Below are 17,966 nucleotides of genomic sequence, written 5' to 3'. Positions count from 1 at the left end.
TCTGATGCTGTAAATTTAATCTTTGAATTTACAAATACAAATGAGTAAACTGCAATTATTAACTTATTGCTTTTTAGGCTGGCCAATTAAACTACTCCCCCTGTCCTAGATTTCACTAAATCTAACACAGAAGCTGTTAAAGGTGCTGATGTTTTAGCAACAAAAGGGGCCCCTAAGTCAGATTCTGCTCAAGGCCTCATACAGCCTTGGACTGGCCCTGTAATCTGATGCACTGCGCAGAGATGCGCAACAAACGGGAGGTTTAATTCAATTCTGCTAATGTGACTTTAGTAGCTCTTTCATTTTGTGTCTGTTGAGTTTTTAATAAGCGTCACAAAAATTATTTTGGTTGGTCGAGTTTATGGGACGAGTTTCTCAGATTTCCGTGCGGCCGCGCATATTAACTCCAAGTAAACAACACATTTGATATGGTTTGATGCATCGTGTAACTGGAAAAATAATAATAAAATAATATAAAATCAGCATGATGAGTGACTCCGAGGAGATTGCGAAAGCTCCTCACAGGGCTGAACCTGCATGGTGAGGTTAGCGCTGCTTGTTATCCACAAACGCTCCGGCCAACCGGGACCACAAACATAAACTTTACAGGGAAGACGGACACAGAGCCACATGCTGGGCAGCGTGTTGAGATGTAAACGCCCCATATAATTGTTCGTTCACAAAGATAAATCATTCTCACCACTCCACAACACGACCTCTGAATTCACTACAATTCATCCATCCATCCATTTTCTTCCGCTTATCCGGGGTTGGGTCGCGGGGGCAGCAGCTTCAGAAGGGAGGCCCAGACTTCCCTCTCCCCAGCCACTTCTTCCAGCTCCTCCGGGGGAATCCCAAGGCGTTCCCAGGCCAGCCGAGAGACATAGTCCCTCCAGCGTGTCCTGGGTCTTCCCCGAGGCCTCCTCCCGGTGGGACGTGCCAGGAACACCTCACCAGGGAGGCGTCCAGGAGGCATCCTGACCAGATGCCCGAGCCTCAACTGGCTCCTCTCGATGTGGAGGAGCAGCGGCTCTACTCTGAGTCCCTCCCGGATGACCGAGCTTCTCACCCTATCTCTAAGGGAGAGCCCAGCCACCCTGCGGAGGAAGCCCATGTCGGCCGCTTGTACCCGTGATCTCGTTCTTTCGGTCATGACCCAAAGCTCATGACCACAGATGAGAGTGGGAACGTAGATCGACCGGTAAATCGAGAGCTTAGCTTTTTGACTCAGCTCTCTCTTCACCACGACAGACGGGTACAGCGCCCGCTTCACAGCAGACGCTGCCCCAATCCGCCTGTCGATCTCCTGCTCCCTTCTTCCCTCATTCGTGAACAAGATCCCCAGATACTTCAACTCCTCCACTTGAGGCAGGACGACCCCCCTGACCTGGAGAAGGCACTCTACCCTTTTCCGGCTCAAGACCATGGAATCGGATTTGGAGGCACTGAGCCTCATCCCGGCCGCTTCACACTCGGCTGCGAACCGCTCCAGTGAGAGCTGCAGATCACGTTCCAATGAAGCCAACAGGACCACATCATCCACAAAAAGCAGAGATGCGATCCTAAGGCCACCAAAACGGATCCCCTCAACACCTCGGCTGCGCCTAGAAATTCTGTCCATAAAAGTAATGAACAGAATCGGTGACAAAGGGCAGCCTTGGCGGAGTCCAACTCTCACCGGAAACGAGCCCAACTTACTGCCGGCAATGCGGACCAGACTCTGACACCGGTCATACAGGGACCTGACAGCCCGTATCAAAGGGCCCGGTACCCCATACTCCCGGAGAACCCCCACAGGGCCTCCCGACTACAATTGAATTCCCGTTTTTTTTAGAAGTTATTGCTAAATCATACAATAAGATTATGAATTTGTCTTAGCTGGAATTCCTTGGAGATATGTTTCAGAAAAATAATTAAGGTTCTGCTGCTTTAATTTTAATGATGATTTATGTACAACAAAGTGAAAGTATAGTAAGTTTGTGCTGGTTATACTTTCACTTTTTCGGTCTACACTTTGTGTTCTTGCCATTGACAGGAATTTAAATATTGTTTATCTATTTCTGTACTAGTTTCGTCTTATTTCTGCCTTGTGTATTTTTTCCTTTTTGACTTGTGTATGGAAAGGTTTAAAATGACCAAAAATAAAGTGTAGGAATCAGAATACGTGACTGAAAGCAAGTCAGGGAAGAACTCCGATGTGAGCTGTTGTTGAATACTGAGAGGATGTGTCTTCACAGGCTTCCTGTCAGCGTACATTCTTGCCTCTGCAAACTGGGATACAGTTGGGCGCGCGGTGGCATGGAATGAGAGGAGCCGGTCTGGAACTGGGCCGAGTGGCGAAGGGTCGGCATGTGTTTTCTACAGACACAAAGACGAGCCAGCAGTAAGTGACACAGCAAGAAAAACAGCATTTCAGAATATCTGCTGTTGATTAACAGCCCAGGAAACGCATCATCACCATGACAAGCTGCTCTTTTTTGTAAGCTTTATGACATATTTGAATGTTTCTATTAAATTAAAACTCACAATAAGTTCAACACTTTCAAGATTTCTGTTCTAATAAGCTTGCATTTGGAATTGAAGGGTTTATCAGTGCTATATGACTGTGGAAAAACACATCTGTCTATCCGTCCATGCTCTTTCAATCCATCTGTCCATCCATCCATTTTTTAAATCTGTCCATCCATTCGTTATTATGAAAGAATCATTTTCACAAGCGGTGGTGCTCTCCATTTGTTGATCCAGAGTCTGTTCCATTAACTATCATAAAATAACAGTTGGAAGGAAACGGTGAGTCAAATCTAGAGGTGTGTATGTTTACATTCTGTCCTTCGTAGACTATGGAAGTAATTATGTGCCATCAGAATTTGAATAAAAAATGCATCTGAAATTTGAATGTTGTATATTTGTTCTTACTTTTTCAATTTAAAAATTAATTCAGAATATATTTTTGACCTAAAAAAAATTTCAGTGTCATTATTTGTACATGTATGCAAATTTCATTTGTTAAAAAAAATTCACATTCCTATTTCAGAGATCAAATTTTCAATATATATATTTTTTCAGTGTTAAAAAAATTCAACATATAAAAAAATTCAACTTTTAAAAATTCAAATGCAATATTTTCAGTGTCCTACAAATTCAACTTGCTCAAATTCGCTGTCTCAAATTCAACATCTAAAAATTCGCTGTACAAAACTGGCGAGGTTACTTCAGGTCACAGACATTAGCAATCGTTGTCAGATTTCAACACCCAGCCAATCACATGACCTAAGCGTCATATTGAAGAAATACCAGCATCACCGAGGCCAGCGACCATGGAGGCGAACGCAAACCCAACGGTGAGTCTATGCTTTCATATTTCTGTAGTACATTTTATTTTGCGCATGAACTTTGATACATGACATTAAAGCTTGATTTAAAACACGGGTTTGGGCCGTTGTTAATCTTACGCCATGTAATGCTGGCATATTAGTTCTCGCTACCCGCTAGACCTCCACCCCCTTCTCTTGGCTGTTTTACGCCCAATTTTCCCCTGTTTTATTTAAAAAAGGAATATCACTTGCGCCAAGTCTAGAATCTTTAAAGATAACTGATGGGTAGCGACTTTCCGGGTTGTTTGTATGTTGTCTTAGGTGAGACTGATCAGGCGGTCTTGGTAAAAGTCGTAATTTTCCAGGAGATGCTACCGCTAATGTAGCTAACATGGCTGCCTTGTGTGCTTCAAGGAGGGGCTGTGAACTTTACCGACATTAATTAGAACCACAACCCCATTCTGTTCATCTACTGTGTTGTTCATGTGACTTCATTTATGAATAAATTTATACATTTATGGTCATTATAGCGTCATCCAAACGGCTGCTTCTCTTATCTGACAAGTGTTGATATATATTAATTTACATTCTTTTACTTTGCGTTACAAAACGTCGTTCTGTTACCTAGCAACATTACAAACAACCTCCCTTGTTTTTTCATTTGATTTTAACTCATTTTGAAGAAAATATATGCTTGCAAGTACAGCTGTTAACTTATTAAAATCATTTTAATCCCCACTACTTTGTATCTCAAATATATCTTTGGTTACAAAGAATGTTTGAGCTATGCTAAAATTTGTGATTAATGTTGTAATTAAAAGCAAATTCTGATTAAGTTAGACACCATTCAATTCCTGAACCCCACAGTGCCTTGATAGAGGTACATTTTAATTGGATAATTTAATGTGTAGCATGTATACTATCATTCATTTAATTTATTACATAGGAATCTGCAATCAAGTACATTTTGAGTTCTCTTGATCCCTTCTTTGTGTTTTCCAGGGTGTAGATTCCCGAAATTGAATGGGAGGAGAGCGGGCTTCCTCTTCAGGAAGAGTCAAACGTCACAGTACCAAATTCAAGTTGTGCAACTGACTGACGAACAAATGGACTTAAGAGACGCAGTAAACCCAAAAGGCACATCACTGTCTTTTGGTTGTGACATTTATATTGGTGCAGTTCTGTTTTGTGAACAGTTCTTCACTCTGTGAAACTTGTGCAGTTTCAAAATTCAGCATTTATGAAATGTAAAGCTAAGTGCTGATCATATTACCACACAGGTAAAATTTGTGATTTGGAAAAGTGAGTCATAGTGCTTTTATGGTAGACATGTTAAAGAACTAAAATGTTCTACATTTGTGAGTTGATTGTTCTTTTTTTCTCAAAAGGAACCTAGTAGGTACAGTTGTGTAGGACCTTAATTTTCTTGCATTATAAGAATGGAAAAGTTAAGTTTGTCTTATGTCATTTATTTTCTAATACTTCAAGCATAGATGAATATTCAATAAAATATTGCATAAAAACAGTTTCCGTTTCATATTTCCTGTACAAACAGTGCTGACTCAGAAACTCTGAACATAGTTACTCTAACATTTAAGATTTACAGGGATGCTTGACAAACATTTCAGGTACTTAGTCGTCACTTCAAAGAACAACTTAATGTCAAGACTGCGGTGAATGATGAACAGTATTTGTAAAAAAAAAAAAAAGCTAATAATAAAACGACTTTGTAATTTTACTTAATTGCCATATTGAAATGCAATTATTGAACAAATGAAACACCAATGCACTGAGTTCTCAAAGAAGACCAAAGCCAGTCCCAACCGATTTAAGACACACCGTCATGTCAGCATACAGAGCCTGGTAGGTAGAATAATGGCTTGGAAGGCGTAAACGTTCACTGCAGGTGGATGAAGTGGGCTTGTGGTTTGGTCCAGTTGACTGCACTACTTCAGGCTTCAGTTCCTGCCATGGAGCCTCCCAGCCAACCCAAATCTCATGAGCTGGTGCAGATTGTCTGAAAATGCTAGGAAAAGTATAATTTTTTTTAGATACATGGTGAGTTTCCTGTAGATGGAATCATTCATAAAGCTGACTTTGAGATATGACTTTATGCGAATGTCTTTTCCATCTAAGAAACTAATGAATATGAATGTGATGTCCTTCAAAAATCATGCTGGTATAATACCAGCATAATACATTTGTTATTTATCATTCTCAAATAACAAACATTGGCCAAATGTTTATACAGACATTTTACCTTCTTTGAGAAACTGATGGAGAAACCCTGTCACCTGCAGTTTCTGCTTCCAAGACATCATCGCTGTCGTCACCGTCATCACTTTGCTTCTTCACCTGTGGCCAACTGATTGACTGCAGGACCATCTGTAATTGTAGAAATAGAAATGGCTCCAAACGATCATGGAGTCTATCAAAAATATGATCCATATGTTCCTTGAAAAGAAAAAAGAAAAAAAATGTCAAAAACATTGTCAGTAAAATAAAAAAACTATTTTGAAATCAGTAGGTCGGAAATCAATTAATGTCGGAAGAGTTCACAGCCCCTCCTTGAAGCACACAAGGCAGCCATATTAGCTTCTACATTAGCAGTAGCATCTCCTGGAAAATTACGACTTTTACTAAGACCGCCTGATCAGTCTCACCTAAGACAACATACAAACAACCCGGAAAGTCGCTACCCATCAGTTATCTTTAAAGAATCTAGACTTGGCGCAAGTGATATTCCTTTTTTAAATAAAACAGGGGAAAATTGGGTGTAGGACAGCCAAGAGAAGGGGGTGGAGGTCTAGCGGGTAGCGAGAACTAATATGCCAGCATTACATGGCGTAAGATTAACAACGGCCCAAACCCGTGTTTTAAATCAAGCTTTAATGTCATGTATCAAAGTTCATGCGCAAAATAAAATGTACTACAGAAATATGAAAGCATAGACTCACCGTTGGGTTTGCGTTCGCCTCCATGGTCGCTGGCCTCGGTGATGCTGGTATTTCTTCAATATGACGCTTAGGTCATGTGATTAGCTCAGTGTTGAAATCTGACAACGATTGCTAATGTCTGTGACCTGAAGTAACCTCGCCATTTTTGTACAGCGAATTTTTAGATGTTGAATTTGAGACAGCGAATTTGAGCAAGTTGAATTTGTAGGACACTGAAAATATTGCATTTGAATTTTTAAAAGTTGAATTTTTTTATATGTTGAATTTTTTTAACACTGAAAAAATATATATATTGAAAATTTGATCTCTGAAATAGGAATGTGAATTTTTTTTAACAAATGAAATTTGCATACATGTACAAATAATGACACTGAAATTTTTTTTAGGTCAAAAATATATTCTGAATTAATTTTTAAATTGAAAAAGTAAGAACAAATATACAACATTCAAATTTCAGATGCATTTTTTATTCAAATTCTGATGGCACATAATTACTTCCATAGTAGCCCTATTCGGGTTAGAGTCTCTTGAGTAAAACGTGGGTTAGAGTTCCAGTTAAACAAAGTTTTACTAAAGTCCTACGGGGTTTAGAGTCCCAGTTGACGGCGTTTCAACTAAAAGCCTAGAGGTTGGAGTCCTTGTCAAACAGCGTTTTTGACTAAAGTCCCAGATAAGGACAGGGGTTCTGGTGTCGTCCCCCCTGGTTGAAAAGGGGTGCGGGTTTTAATGTTTGTAACTTTTTAAATCTTTTATTTTTTTTCAAAATCTTTTTCTCTTTCTTACCGTTTATTCAATGTCACATGCTGTTTTTATTTTTTTTATTATGTAAAGCACTTTGAAAGGCCTTGCTGCTGAAATGTGCTATACAAATAAAATTTAATCGATTGATTCCATATTTGCTAACCTGTAATTTAAGCAAGATAAAGACACTGATGGACAGAATGTGAAATCATTGTCAGAGATTTGTCACACCTGTAACGCTGCTTTAGTTGGCAGGAAAGGAAATAGATTGATGATTAATCAATAGAAGAACCATTTATTCTGTTTATTATATAGCAGCAAGAAGGTTCTGGGTTCGATTCCCGGCCCGGGGTCTTTGTGCGTGGAGTTTGCATGTTCTCCTTGTGCATGGATGGGTTCTCTCTGGGTACTCCGGTTTCCTCCCACAGTCCAAAAACATGACTTTCAGGTTAATTGGCCTCTCCAAATTCTCCCTAGGTGTGAGTGTGTGTGTGTGTGTGTGTGCATGGTTGTGTGTCCTGTGTGTCTCTGTGTTGCCCTGTGACAGACTGGCGACTTGTCCAGGTTGTACCCCGCCTCTCGCCCGGAACGTTAGCTGGAGAGGCACCAGCAACCTTCCTGACCGCACTAAGGGGCAAGAGTATATAGAAAATGGATGGATGGAGATTAATTTGTTGAATAATTGATTTTTCTATCCATTATTCTGTAATTGTCAGAATAATCAATTATTCAATTAATAATGTGAATAATCAATTATTGTATATTTATTAAAATAATCTCACATCCCTAGTTTTGTAGCAGTCTTCTTTACTCAGTAACAGCTTCCACACTTAAGGTTGTTGTTTTGTAAGTGCAAACTTGTAGCGGTTGTGCTGTAAACATGAGATGACATAAAGGCATCAGATATTTGAGTTTTTCAGATCAATAACTGCCTGGATCAAAATTGCCAGATTTTGATCACTAGCTGTATTTTCTGTGTAACCAGAATTCAGTTACACAGTTTATTCTTTGTTTGATTACAACAATGTTTGTGCATACTATTTTGTGTTGAAAAGAATTCAAAAACTAGCCAAAATCAATGTGAACTTAAAAGAAAAGCGAAATTTGGCATCAGTCAGAAAAAGCCTGTTCTTTGCTGCCAGTCAGTGTAGAGTGTCTTTAGATATATTTAATTCAGTTTCCCTTTAGATTATCTGACTCATTGAAGTCAAACATTTAAACCTGGAGCAGCAGGATAATGTAATTCTTCAGACAATTTCCGCTATGAAAGCAGCCATTTCTCCCACCTGTTTCTGCCACCTGGTTATAACTCCTTCCAAATTATAGCCTCTTACCTTGTTTTCTCTTCTGTGTGATTGGAAAGTGATGAACAAGATGCTTTTGTTTCTTATTTAGGTTTTGATATGCCATGTGACATGCCACATTGCCGAGGACCAGCTATTCCAGTGGACAGAAAAGGTACCTTTTTCTGCAGCTTAATCACCCTGACAAGACTGACAGTCTACCCTCGTAACCCATGAAAAGGAACAGTTTTACTTTCTCTTCTTCAGAAAGCCATAATCACATGGCAACATGATGACTTAAATAGAATCACTTTCCTTAGAGCGTGTCATTAAGAAAGAATTGACAATCTGAGATTCAGAGACCTTTTATCCTTATGATAAACATTCAAAGATGGTCAGATTTATAGGTCTATTGTTTGGTTTTTTAAACCAAACTGTAGAGCAGAGATCCACTTGGTGATTCTCAGCGGATGGTTATTGGTAAGCTCTTAGAAGGAGAAAACACAGCGTGTCTTCCTGCAGCTGCAGCAACAGAGAATCATGACAGATTTCACTCCTGTCAGCAGATTGGAGGAAGATGGAGCTATAATGGGCGCTGTGTTTTCAAAACCTGACAGTTGCAAATTGGAAAAACATTGGCTGGTTTCAGAAATGTCAGCTTCAGCTGCCAGATGCTGGTGTACGGTTAGAAACTTACATTTAAAAAAAACATGCCTCTGTTTTTATTTCTTTGCACATATTAGATAAATTACTGCAAAATCAGCTTTGTCTTTGTCTCTCCCAGGTGTTCGGCTATCTGCAGACCAGAGGACTCACTGTGACCGTGCTGTCTGACAGCTCTGTGGCTGATTACAAGACTGCAGACTACATGTGCAGCAGCTCTACCCCCTTCCTGCGGTCGCTTCGCTCTAGTGCGTTCAGCGATCAGCCTGTCTGCCCGTCACTGGAGCAGCCCAACATCATTACAGGACTCCCAGCTGCAGGTGTGTTTGGAGTTTTTCTTATCCAAATGAGTCAGACTCATTGCTTTGTCCCACAGAAAATGTGCACAAGACTCTGAACAGGAGCAGCACAACAAGTCTGTCATACTGCTGGGCATATTTAGCAGAGCAATCCATCTCTGTCATAGTTTTTATTCTGCACATAAGTGGTGCTCACTTAACCTGAATTCACTTTGTTCATTGCTGTTTTGGGCTTTTAGAGAGACATTTTGATGTCAAGTTTGCAGTGATAAATGATGCGTAAAGGTGTGCTTCTATTTTTTAAAGGTGACCTATTATGCTTCCTTGAATAGGTTAGGATAAGTCTGTAGCAGTCTTTCTCAAACTGTGGTCCCCAGACCACTGGTGGTCCTTAGACGCTCCCTAGTGGTCCTCAAGGTATTGCATGTGAACAACCATTTATTTGCTGTGACATGAGCTCAAAGTGCAGCGGATACAGTTAGCTTACCGGCAGAAAAAAACTCTGGGGCATAAAACAAAAAACGGAAGAGGGAGAGGGATAAAGATGTTGGAAAGACGAAGAAAAGCTTTTCAAAGTGGTTGAAAGACAGTAGATAAGTAATGTCAGTGTATCAACAGGAGGGTTGTAAATATTCAGGTTAGCTTAAGCCTTAAGCCAACTTAAAATGACAGGTGGTGGTTGTTGTCTCCGCCCGTATTGAACTAATACAGGACGCGATTTATTCCGTATTGCTATAAATGTCTGATAGACACACCTATCACACACATCTCAACAATAAGTCTAATTAAAGCTCCGCGGAGCATTGAGCGGCCCTTGCAGCCAAGCGCCGCTCGGCCTATAACCACCGTGTGGTCCCAGCACCGCCTCACCCCAGCAACCACTGACGCTCTGACGGAGCAACCGAACCCACCCGCGTTGAATTACTCAGCGTGTCATTATTGGCATTTCTCAGAGACAATGCACAATATCTGATGCAGATCGGATGATGCAGCGAGTAGATACAGCTTTTTGATTCACCTAATAGGTGAAGTGAAGTCAAATTATAAACTAATAATGTAGCTGTCACATTCAGTCTTCAGTTTTTTCAGTGGCTACCTGTATTAGCTGTGTGCAAGTGTTCCTGCCCTGCCGCCTGTACTGGACTGTGTTTGAACTTCTCTTTATTAAATTATAATAAACATTATCACATGGGTCTCAGTGTTCATCCTCACCACCACCAACCACAGATCATGACAGTTTAAGTTTTGGGATAATGTATGTGTATCTGAATAGCTTGATTGATAGTTTATCTTGTCACTTGTGTTGAAACTAGCTGCTTTGTGTTTCCATCAGCGCTCCTTGGTGAAGCACGCAACATCTCAGACAGATTGCCCAATGTAGAGAGGAGATACAGCTATTTGATTAACCTAGGGGGTGCAGTGGAGTATAGTTATAATTCTTTAGAGGTTCACCAGAGTCGGTCATAGAAAATCTGGTGCAAATTGGATGAACCCTGTTTGATTTAGAGACGATTGTAGACATGGCGAGCATTGCTGTGCTATATAGCCACCCCCACATGGTTCAGCTAGCAGCCAACATTCACAGAGGTCATTATCATGTCATTTTCTATCAGTTTGGACAGGATTTAACCCATTGGAATCATAGAATAAAAGTCAGACATAAGGCAGAAAAAAAAGGTGACTTCCTGTTTGAGAGGGGCGTGGTTTAGGTGATGTCATCAATTGACCATGTTAATGTGATCAAGGCTGGTCAATAATGAGACATGAAAAGTCTGATTCAGGTGTCACTTTGCCTGTAGAAGTTATTGCATTTTAGTATTTCATGGCACAAAGCCAAAGTTTGACACTTAGCCACGCCCACATGCTTTGATGTACAATAATTCTTTTGATAACTTTTCACCTTCAATGTCTTAAGTGTGTGCTAAGTAAGTTTGAAGTTTGTATCTCAAAAGCTGTAGGAGGAGTTCGATGCGACGTCTATGAAAAACAGGAAATGTCAGCTTTGATCTAAAATGGCCGACTTCCTGTTGGGTTTGGACCATGGGTCCATGAGACTTTTTTGTACATCCTGACAAGATACACATGTGTACCAAGTTTCATAATTCTAGGTTAAAGCATGGCTTGGGGCTGATTATTTAAAATATTGTAGGAGGCGCTGTTGAGACATTAGGCCACGCCCACCAAATATTGCACTGGATTCCTGTCTGGAGTTGGATAAGGATCCATCCCAGTGAGTTTGGTGCAGCTGGACTCAAAATTGTGGAATTCAGACCCAAACGTATAGACACAGCGTTACAGGTAAATTTGCCACTCCCCCACGCCAACCTGCTGCATCCAAACCAAACGGGGTTGGAAACCATTACACACCAACATGTCTTCTGTCTGTGGACACAGTTTCATGTTGATTAGGTCAAAGGGGTAAGATAGTGACCATTCACAGTAAAACATGACACTCCCTGTACTAAGGGGGCGTGGCTTAGGTGATCTCAAAATTTCATAACTGGGTCTTGTAGGTCATCCACAGGTGTTCACACACAGAAAGTTTGGTGGCTCTGTGCTTTTCTTTGTTGGAGATACAACAGTTTATTACTTTCTGGTGAGTCTGTGAACTTTGACCCCTGGTATCATCCCTTTAGCATGCACGAAAACTCACCATTTTGATAACTTTGAATCGGACATGCCTTATGAACCAACTGACCAAGGTTGAAGCCGATACATCAAAAACCCTAGGAGGAGTTCGATCAAATGCGAAGGCAAAATTTGGGGTCAAATTCGCAAATTCAGTCCAAGATGGCCGACTTCCTGTTTGACATGCACTATGATAATAATTATAAATTCTGAGTGTCTTGGGGAGTTCTACAAGTGTACCAAATTTCAAGTCTCTACGATAAAGTAACTGAATAGGAAAGGGTCTTTTGAAATTTTTGCGTAGACCGTAAAATACATACATTTTAAACAGTCTCTATGGGCACACCAATTTTGGTGAGTTTTTGAATATGGCAAAGCCCCCAAAAAGCCAGTTCATTTGTCTGGTGAAAAATAATAATAACAAGCGGCCCTCGCAGCCAAGCGCCGCTCCGGCCTATAGCCTCCGCGGGGGATCCAGCACTGCCGCCCGCCTGCCACTGCGTACGCTGTCGCACAGTTTAGGCACGCGTCCGCCAGGCAGTACGCACTGATGAGTTCAGCATGGTTCTCTGGCGACACACCACAAATTTGGTGCAGATCGGTCGACGTAGAGAGGAGTTATTGCTGATAGAATGACCTAGTGGGCGCAGTGGAGTCGCATTGCAATTCAATCCTGTTGGGCTCTTTAGCATTGAACAAAGGTCGTCTGTATCCAGTTTGGTGCCAACCGGAAGATGCGTGTGTGATTCAGAGACAATTGTATGCATATGGCGAGGGACAGCCAGTTGGCCACGCCCCAATGGGTCAGAGTTCATCAGAGTTCATCATCAGGTCATATTATGTCAGGTGGTAGAAGATTTATTCTTTATGTATTACTCAGTAAAAGTAAGACATACAGTAGAAAAGAAGGTGACTTCCTGTCGGAAGTGGGCGGAGCTAAGGTGACGTCATCATCTGACCATGAGAATGTAATGAGGGTTGGTCAGTAGTGAGACATAGGAAGTCTGAAGCAGCTGTGACCTTGTATGTGGAAGTTATGTCACTTTGATATTTTATGGCGAATAGTCAAAGTTTGGAACTTAGCCACGCCCACATGCTTTGATCTACAAAAATTCCTGTGATAACTTTAGACCTTTAATGTCTCAACTCTGCTGACTGAGTTTGAAGTCTGTATGTCAAATGCTGTAGGAGGAGTTTGATCAGATGCGAAGTCTCTGATAAACAGGAAATGGCGGCTTTTATCCAAAATGGCTGACTTCCTGTTGGGTTTTGACCATGGCTTCACGAGACTTTTTTGTAGGGCCTGACGAGATACACATGTTTACCAAGTTTTATATTTCTAGGTTAAAACATAACAGTTTTGTGTTTCATGGCGAGTCGGTGAACTTTGACCCCTGGTACGACCCCTTCAGCATGCACGAAAACTCACCAATTTGATAACTTTGAATCGGCCATGCCTTATGAACGATTTAACCGAGTTTGAAGCCGATTGATCGAATTCCCTAGGAGGAGTTTGATCAAATGCGATGTCTGTAAACGGCCAAAATGGGGTCAAAATCGGAACTTCAATCCAAAATGGCCGACTTCCTAGTTTAGGGTTAGGGTTAATCCCCAAAAAGCCCCTTAAATGGGGGGGAAGAATCGTAATAATAAACAGTACAATTACAATAGGCCTTCTCAGCGCTTAGCTGCTCGGGCCTAATAATAAACAGTACAATTACAATAGGCCTTCGCAGCGCTTAGCTGCTCGGGCCTAATAATAATGACCAAAACAAAACACGGGAAATATTAAGGTCAGCTAAATTGTTGTTGCGGGACCTAAATAGGACCCTCTCCTTTACTCCCACCAACTGATTCTGTCGTCACGGTTGCTTAGAGACGGACACTACGCAGCTGCTATCAACCCGCCTCTTTTTAAAATGTCCACCTGATACTATACCGTCCTTAGAAGCAAAACCTCTTGCAAAAATACGGTAGTGGAAGGACACAGGCTAAACAATCACAGTGACGTTTAATAGGGGCATTAAAAAATGTGTCTGCGATATTCAGTGTCGCACAGCGGGTTGTTTGATATCAGACAGAATGGGTCAGGAGAACAGCTCAGAACCTAAAGAACCAGACATCAGTCTCTTCATCCCTCAATCATTTAATATAAATATAATATAAATGGCAATTTAAATAACAAATCATACAAATAGATTAATAGTAAATTAATACATATTGTGAAGAGAAACCACTTATTTTTTCAACATTAAAATCGTTTGTTAGGATTGTGTAGGAAAAATGTTGATATCTTTTAAAAATTCATGGCTTTGTCGTCAATGTTATTTCACCATTTTATTAATGTGGGTTGCCAGTTTGGATCAGGCTTCCTATCAAGCTATAAGAATGATAGAAAGCTTGCTAACAAAATGCCTCAGACCTGCAGCCCATAGGCGGTTCTAGACACAGGCTAACAGAAGTGGCTCTTTGGCTCACTTATATATTAAATGATGAAATATTGCCCTGTTCTTTGTTTCATTGTTTTTTAATTGCCCTGTAGGCAGCAATTTAATCATCTATATACATTTATTATTATTAATACTTTCATTAAAGATGAGTTGTACAAGTTTATGTTATGGGGGGGTCGCCAACGACATGTTCGAATATATATCTCAGAAAGTATGTAGTTGTGCCCCTGCTGATGAGTATAATGTTGCTGTTTCTGCTATTGACAGTGCTGGAGGGCTGTGTTGATCTGAGACTGTAGTTGTTAAACAGACCATAGGAGAGCAAGTAGCTGGTTATGAAGTTATGAAATAAGCAAATTTGCTTCTATTTTACTAAATAAGCCCTACTACTTCCATAGCAACTTGTCTGCAGACTGCTTTAAAGATCAAAAAAGCTCAAAGGGGTTAACTCTATATAATTTTTTGATGTTAGCTCCTCTGAGATCTAGAATTGTAAGACAGTGATGTCAAGGCAAAGAAAACACAGTAGCTGCTGGTAGGGGCCATTCAGGGGCCCCTAGAAATGGTTGAATTGTAACACAGATCATAGATCTAAAGCTGTAGCAGTCATCTATTGAGAATGATAATGTTATTACATTTTATTTAATGTATTCAGCAGAGAAAAAATGGTACATTTAGGATTTAATTAGGAAGTTTACTTTATAAAAGTACAAAAAACCACGTTGATAGTTTGATTGTTGTGTTGCCATGGCTACAATGTAACGTTTGTTTTTGAGCTGGGTTTGTTCACAAATACATAAGAGCAAATAATAACCAATAATCAGTGATTGATTTTAAACTTGGCCAATTAAACTAGGCTTCCCATCACAGACTTCACTAAATCTATATTTATTTAAACACTGTTAGTGATGCTGAAGTAGGAGCGGCTTGGGGAGCCTAAATCATGATTCTGTTTAAGGCCCCATAATACCTTTGTCGTATTACAAAGAGTGTGCTGAGTCAAACTGTATCATCATGATTAGTTTATTCAGGGTCACCAAACTTCCAGCATGGGCATCAACATTAGCAATCAGCGTCACCTGGACTACCTGAGCTTGGCGCTCTTTTATGATGTCATCACGGGTGGCCATTTGTAGTTTTTAACCATGCATAACATTAACACCACATCTCCCTTCTCTAGAATCAATGGGTGGATTATCATTGATTCAACAGACCTTACTGGATTATTTTATAATAATCCTCTAAGAAACGGACCTTCTATAGCTGGAAGGACTGTTTCTACCTAGAGCTAGAAAAAACAATATAAATAGAAATACATATTTAATCATTCTTATACTTTAGCATAATATTTACACACATTATTTCATTTTCTTTAAGTATAAATTCAGTTTATCACAATCCATCTCCCAAACCTGGTTCTAGGAGTAGGTGAAAGTTCAGGAAGGCTCTGCTGTGTAGGTTTTTCGGAACTCTGTTGAGATTGTTCTGGAGCAACATCACCTTCCAGTACTTCTGTCTGGCTCTGTCAAAGACTCCATGGCAACCAAATGATGATGATTTTGTCTAATTGTTCCATGGGGTCCTTCCACAAGGTATGAGCGTGAAGTAGAATGAGTTTTAATCACTGCTTCACTTGTGCCTTGGTCTTTAATCCACACACCTTGTCCTGGAGTAAGTTTGCTGAGAACTGTTGCTCTGTGGTGTGAATCATATCTCTGCATCTTTTATCCTTCTCTCCTTTTCTTTTTGAGTAACCATCTTCCTGTTCGGAAGAACTGGCCTCAACAAAGATAGAAGTGTTGGCACCGTCGTGCGAAGTCTTCTTCCCATAAGAAGCTCTGCTGGGCTGTATAAATTCCAAAGTGGTGTTGCTCTGTAGGCGAGTAAGGCAAGATATGGATCAGCTGCTTTCTTCAACAAGTTCTTTATTGTTTTAACAGCATGTTCAGCTTTCCCGTTACGTTGTGGATATCTTGGGCTACTTGTAATATGGCGAAATCCATATAACTTTGCAAAAGCAGCACAGGAAAACTGAGGACTGTTATCTGTGATCATTACTTCTGGAATGCCGTGACGTGCAAACCCAGATTTCAGGTGAGGAATCACATCTGCTGATTTTGTGGGACTTAGTTGAGCAATTTCCACAAATCTTGATGCATAATCCACAACCAGAATATAATTTTTCCCTTGCAAAGTAAACAGATCAGCCCCAAGTTTTTGTCATGGTCTGTCTGGATACTGTGATGGCATCAGTGGCTCAATGTGATTTTCTTTCTCTCCGTTGCAGGTGTGGCATTTTAGAACCAGTTCTTTTAGCTGCTGGCTCAGTCCAGGCCACCACACTGACTGCTGCGCTCGTTCTCGACATTTCACCACTCCCTGATGTCCTTCATGTAATCTCATGAGCACATTGTTTCTCATAGTTGAAGGAATAACGATTCTTTCTCCCTTTAACAAAAGACCATCCTTAAGAAATGCCTTTTCAGCCCAATACAGTCTGAGTGCTGGTTCATTGTTACAGTGTGTAGGCCATCCTTCCCTCACACATCTGCATCACACATGCACATATGCTGTCCCTTTTCAGCTCCTCTCTCAGCTCTTCAAGGTAGCTATGTGTGAGATACACTGAATTTATCAGTTTATTTATTTATTTTACTGTTCATATTTATTATAGTTTTATTATAATAAGTTAATTCCTTCAGAACTTTATTTTGTCTGTCTTGTGCCGTGATCGTCTGTACTAATATTTCCTATACGTCATTGAATGTGTCTGTTTTACGTGTGTTCCTGGAACGTGCCGTTTTGCGAGGCAGTGTTCTGTTTTTCGTCTGCTGAGGAGCGTTAGGCACCAGGTGTGACAGACTGAGTTTTCTTGTGTTAAGGTAAATAAAACCCTTTTAATTCACAAAGACAACTCCGGACGTCATCTTTGCCTGATCCCAGCAACATATGCTTGCAGGCAAGTTTTGTATCACACTATCCACATAAATATTTGAGTCTTCAACCCACTTCATTTTAGTTTCTGTTAAATTTTCTGTCATGGGGGTACGTGACAGAGTGTCAGCTGTCCACAGATGTTTCCCTGGTACATATGAGATGGAATAGGAATATCTCATGAAGCACATTCTAAAGCGCTGAATACGTGGTGGAAGGGCATCTAACATCTGGGAACTCAACAGACTCAGAAGTGGTTTATGATCAGTCTCCATTTGGAAATGTTTGCCAATGAGATAATTACTGAACCTTTCACAAGCCCAGGTAAGACTCAAAGCTTCTTTTTCCACTTGTGCGTATCTCTGCTCACTCTGCATTACAGATCGTGACACATATGCAACAGGTCTTCATTCCTAACCCCATTTTTGAAGCAGCACACTCCCCAGACCATAAGCTGACGCATCTGCTGATACTTTACATTCCCAGTTAGTATCGTACATGGCTAACACCGGCGGAGATGAAAGCATTTCTTTCAGTTCTTTAAATCAGTGGTCCCCAACCTTTTTATTGCCGCGGACCGGTCAAGACTTGGAAATTTTGCTGCGGCCCGGAGGTTGGGGGGAAGATTGGGGGGGGCATGCTGGTGTTCCCGGTAAAGCCTCAATATGCCCAATTTGGTTTTTCTTGGCCTTTTTAT

General features: G+C 40.7%; 1 protein-coding gene and 3 long non-coding RNA genes across 6 annotated transcripts in view; 3 read left to right on the top strand and 1 right to left on the bottom strand.

Moving 5' to 3' along the window:
* Window positions 1–17,966, top strand: part of psmg1 (proteasome (prosome, macropain) assembly chaperone 1) — a 46,417-nt gene that overhangs the window by 3,693 nt on the left and 24,758 nt on the right. The window contains exons 3-5 of the mRNA XM_008428672.3: window positions 2,238–2,383; window positions 8,408–8,470; window positions 9,080–9,278. Coding sequence (XP_008426894.1) covers window positions 2,238–2,383; window positions 8,408–8,470; window positions 9,080–9,278 — 408 coding nt within the window. The remainder of the gene's footprint in view (window positions 1–2,237; window positions 2,384–8,407; window positions 8,471–9,079; window positions 9,279–17,966) is intronic.
* LOC145554826 (uncharacterized) lies at window positions 2,391–4,839 on the top strand. The gene is made up of 2 exons (XR_014090839.1): window positions 2,391–3,341; window positions 4,317–4,839. It is a non-coding gene; the product is annotated as an uncharacterized LOC145554826 (long non-coding RNA).
* LOC145554825 (uncharacterized) lies at window positions 4,854–6,992 on the bottom strand. 3 transcript variants are annotated; one of them, XR_014090837.1, is made up of 3 exons: window positions 6,272–6,794; window positions 5,575–5,768; window positions 4,854–5,340 (listed from the first exon to the last, which is right to left on the bottom strand). It is a non-coding gene; the product is annotated as an uncharacterized LOC145554825 (long non-coding RNA). The 3 variants fall into 3 exon arrangements; XR_014090838.1 differs by having other exon boundaries at window positions 5,609–5,768; window positions 6,272–6,793; XR_014090836.1 differs by having other exon boundaries at window positions 4,854–5,768; window positions 6,272–6,992.
* On the top strand, window positions 9,285–17,249 carry LOC108166863 (uncharacterized). Its single transcript, XR_001777255.2, has 2 exons — window positions 9,285–16,429; window positions 16,623–17,249. It is a non-coding gene; the product is annotated as an uncharacterized LOC108166863 (long non-coding RNA).

Source organism: Poecilia reticulata, chromosome 14 (assembly GCF_904066995.2).
Source record: "Poecilia reticulata chromosome 14, P_reticulata-male-v2, whole genome shotgun sequence".
Taxonomy (NCBI): Eukaryota; Metazoa; Chordata; class Actinopteri; order Cyprinodontiformes; family Poeciliidae; genus Poecilia; species Poecilia reticulata.
This window is presented reverse-complemented; position numbering and strand designations above follow the sequence as displayed.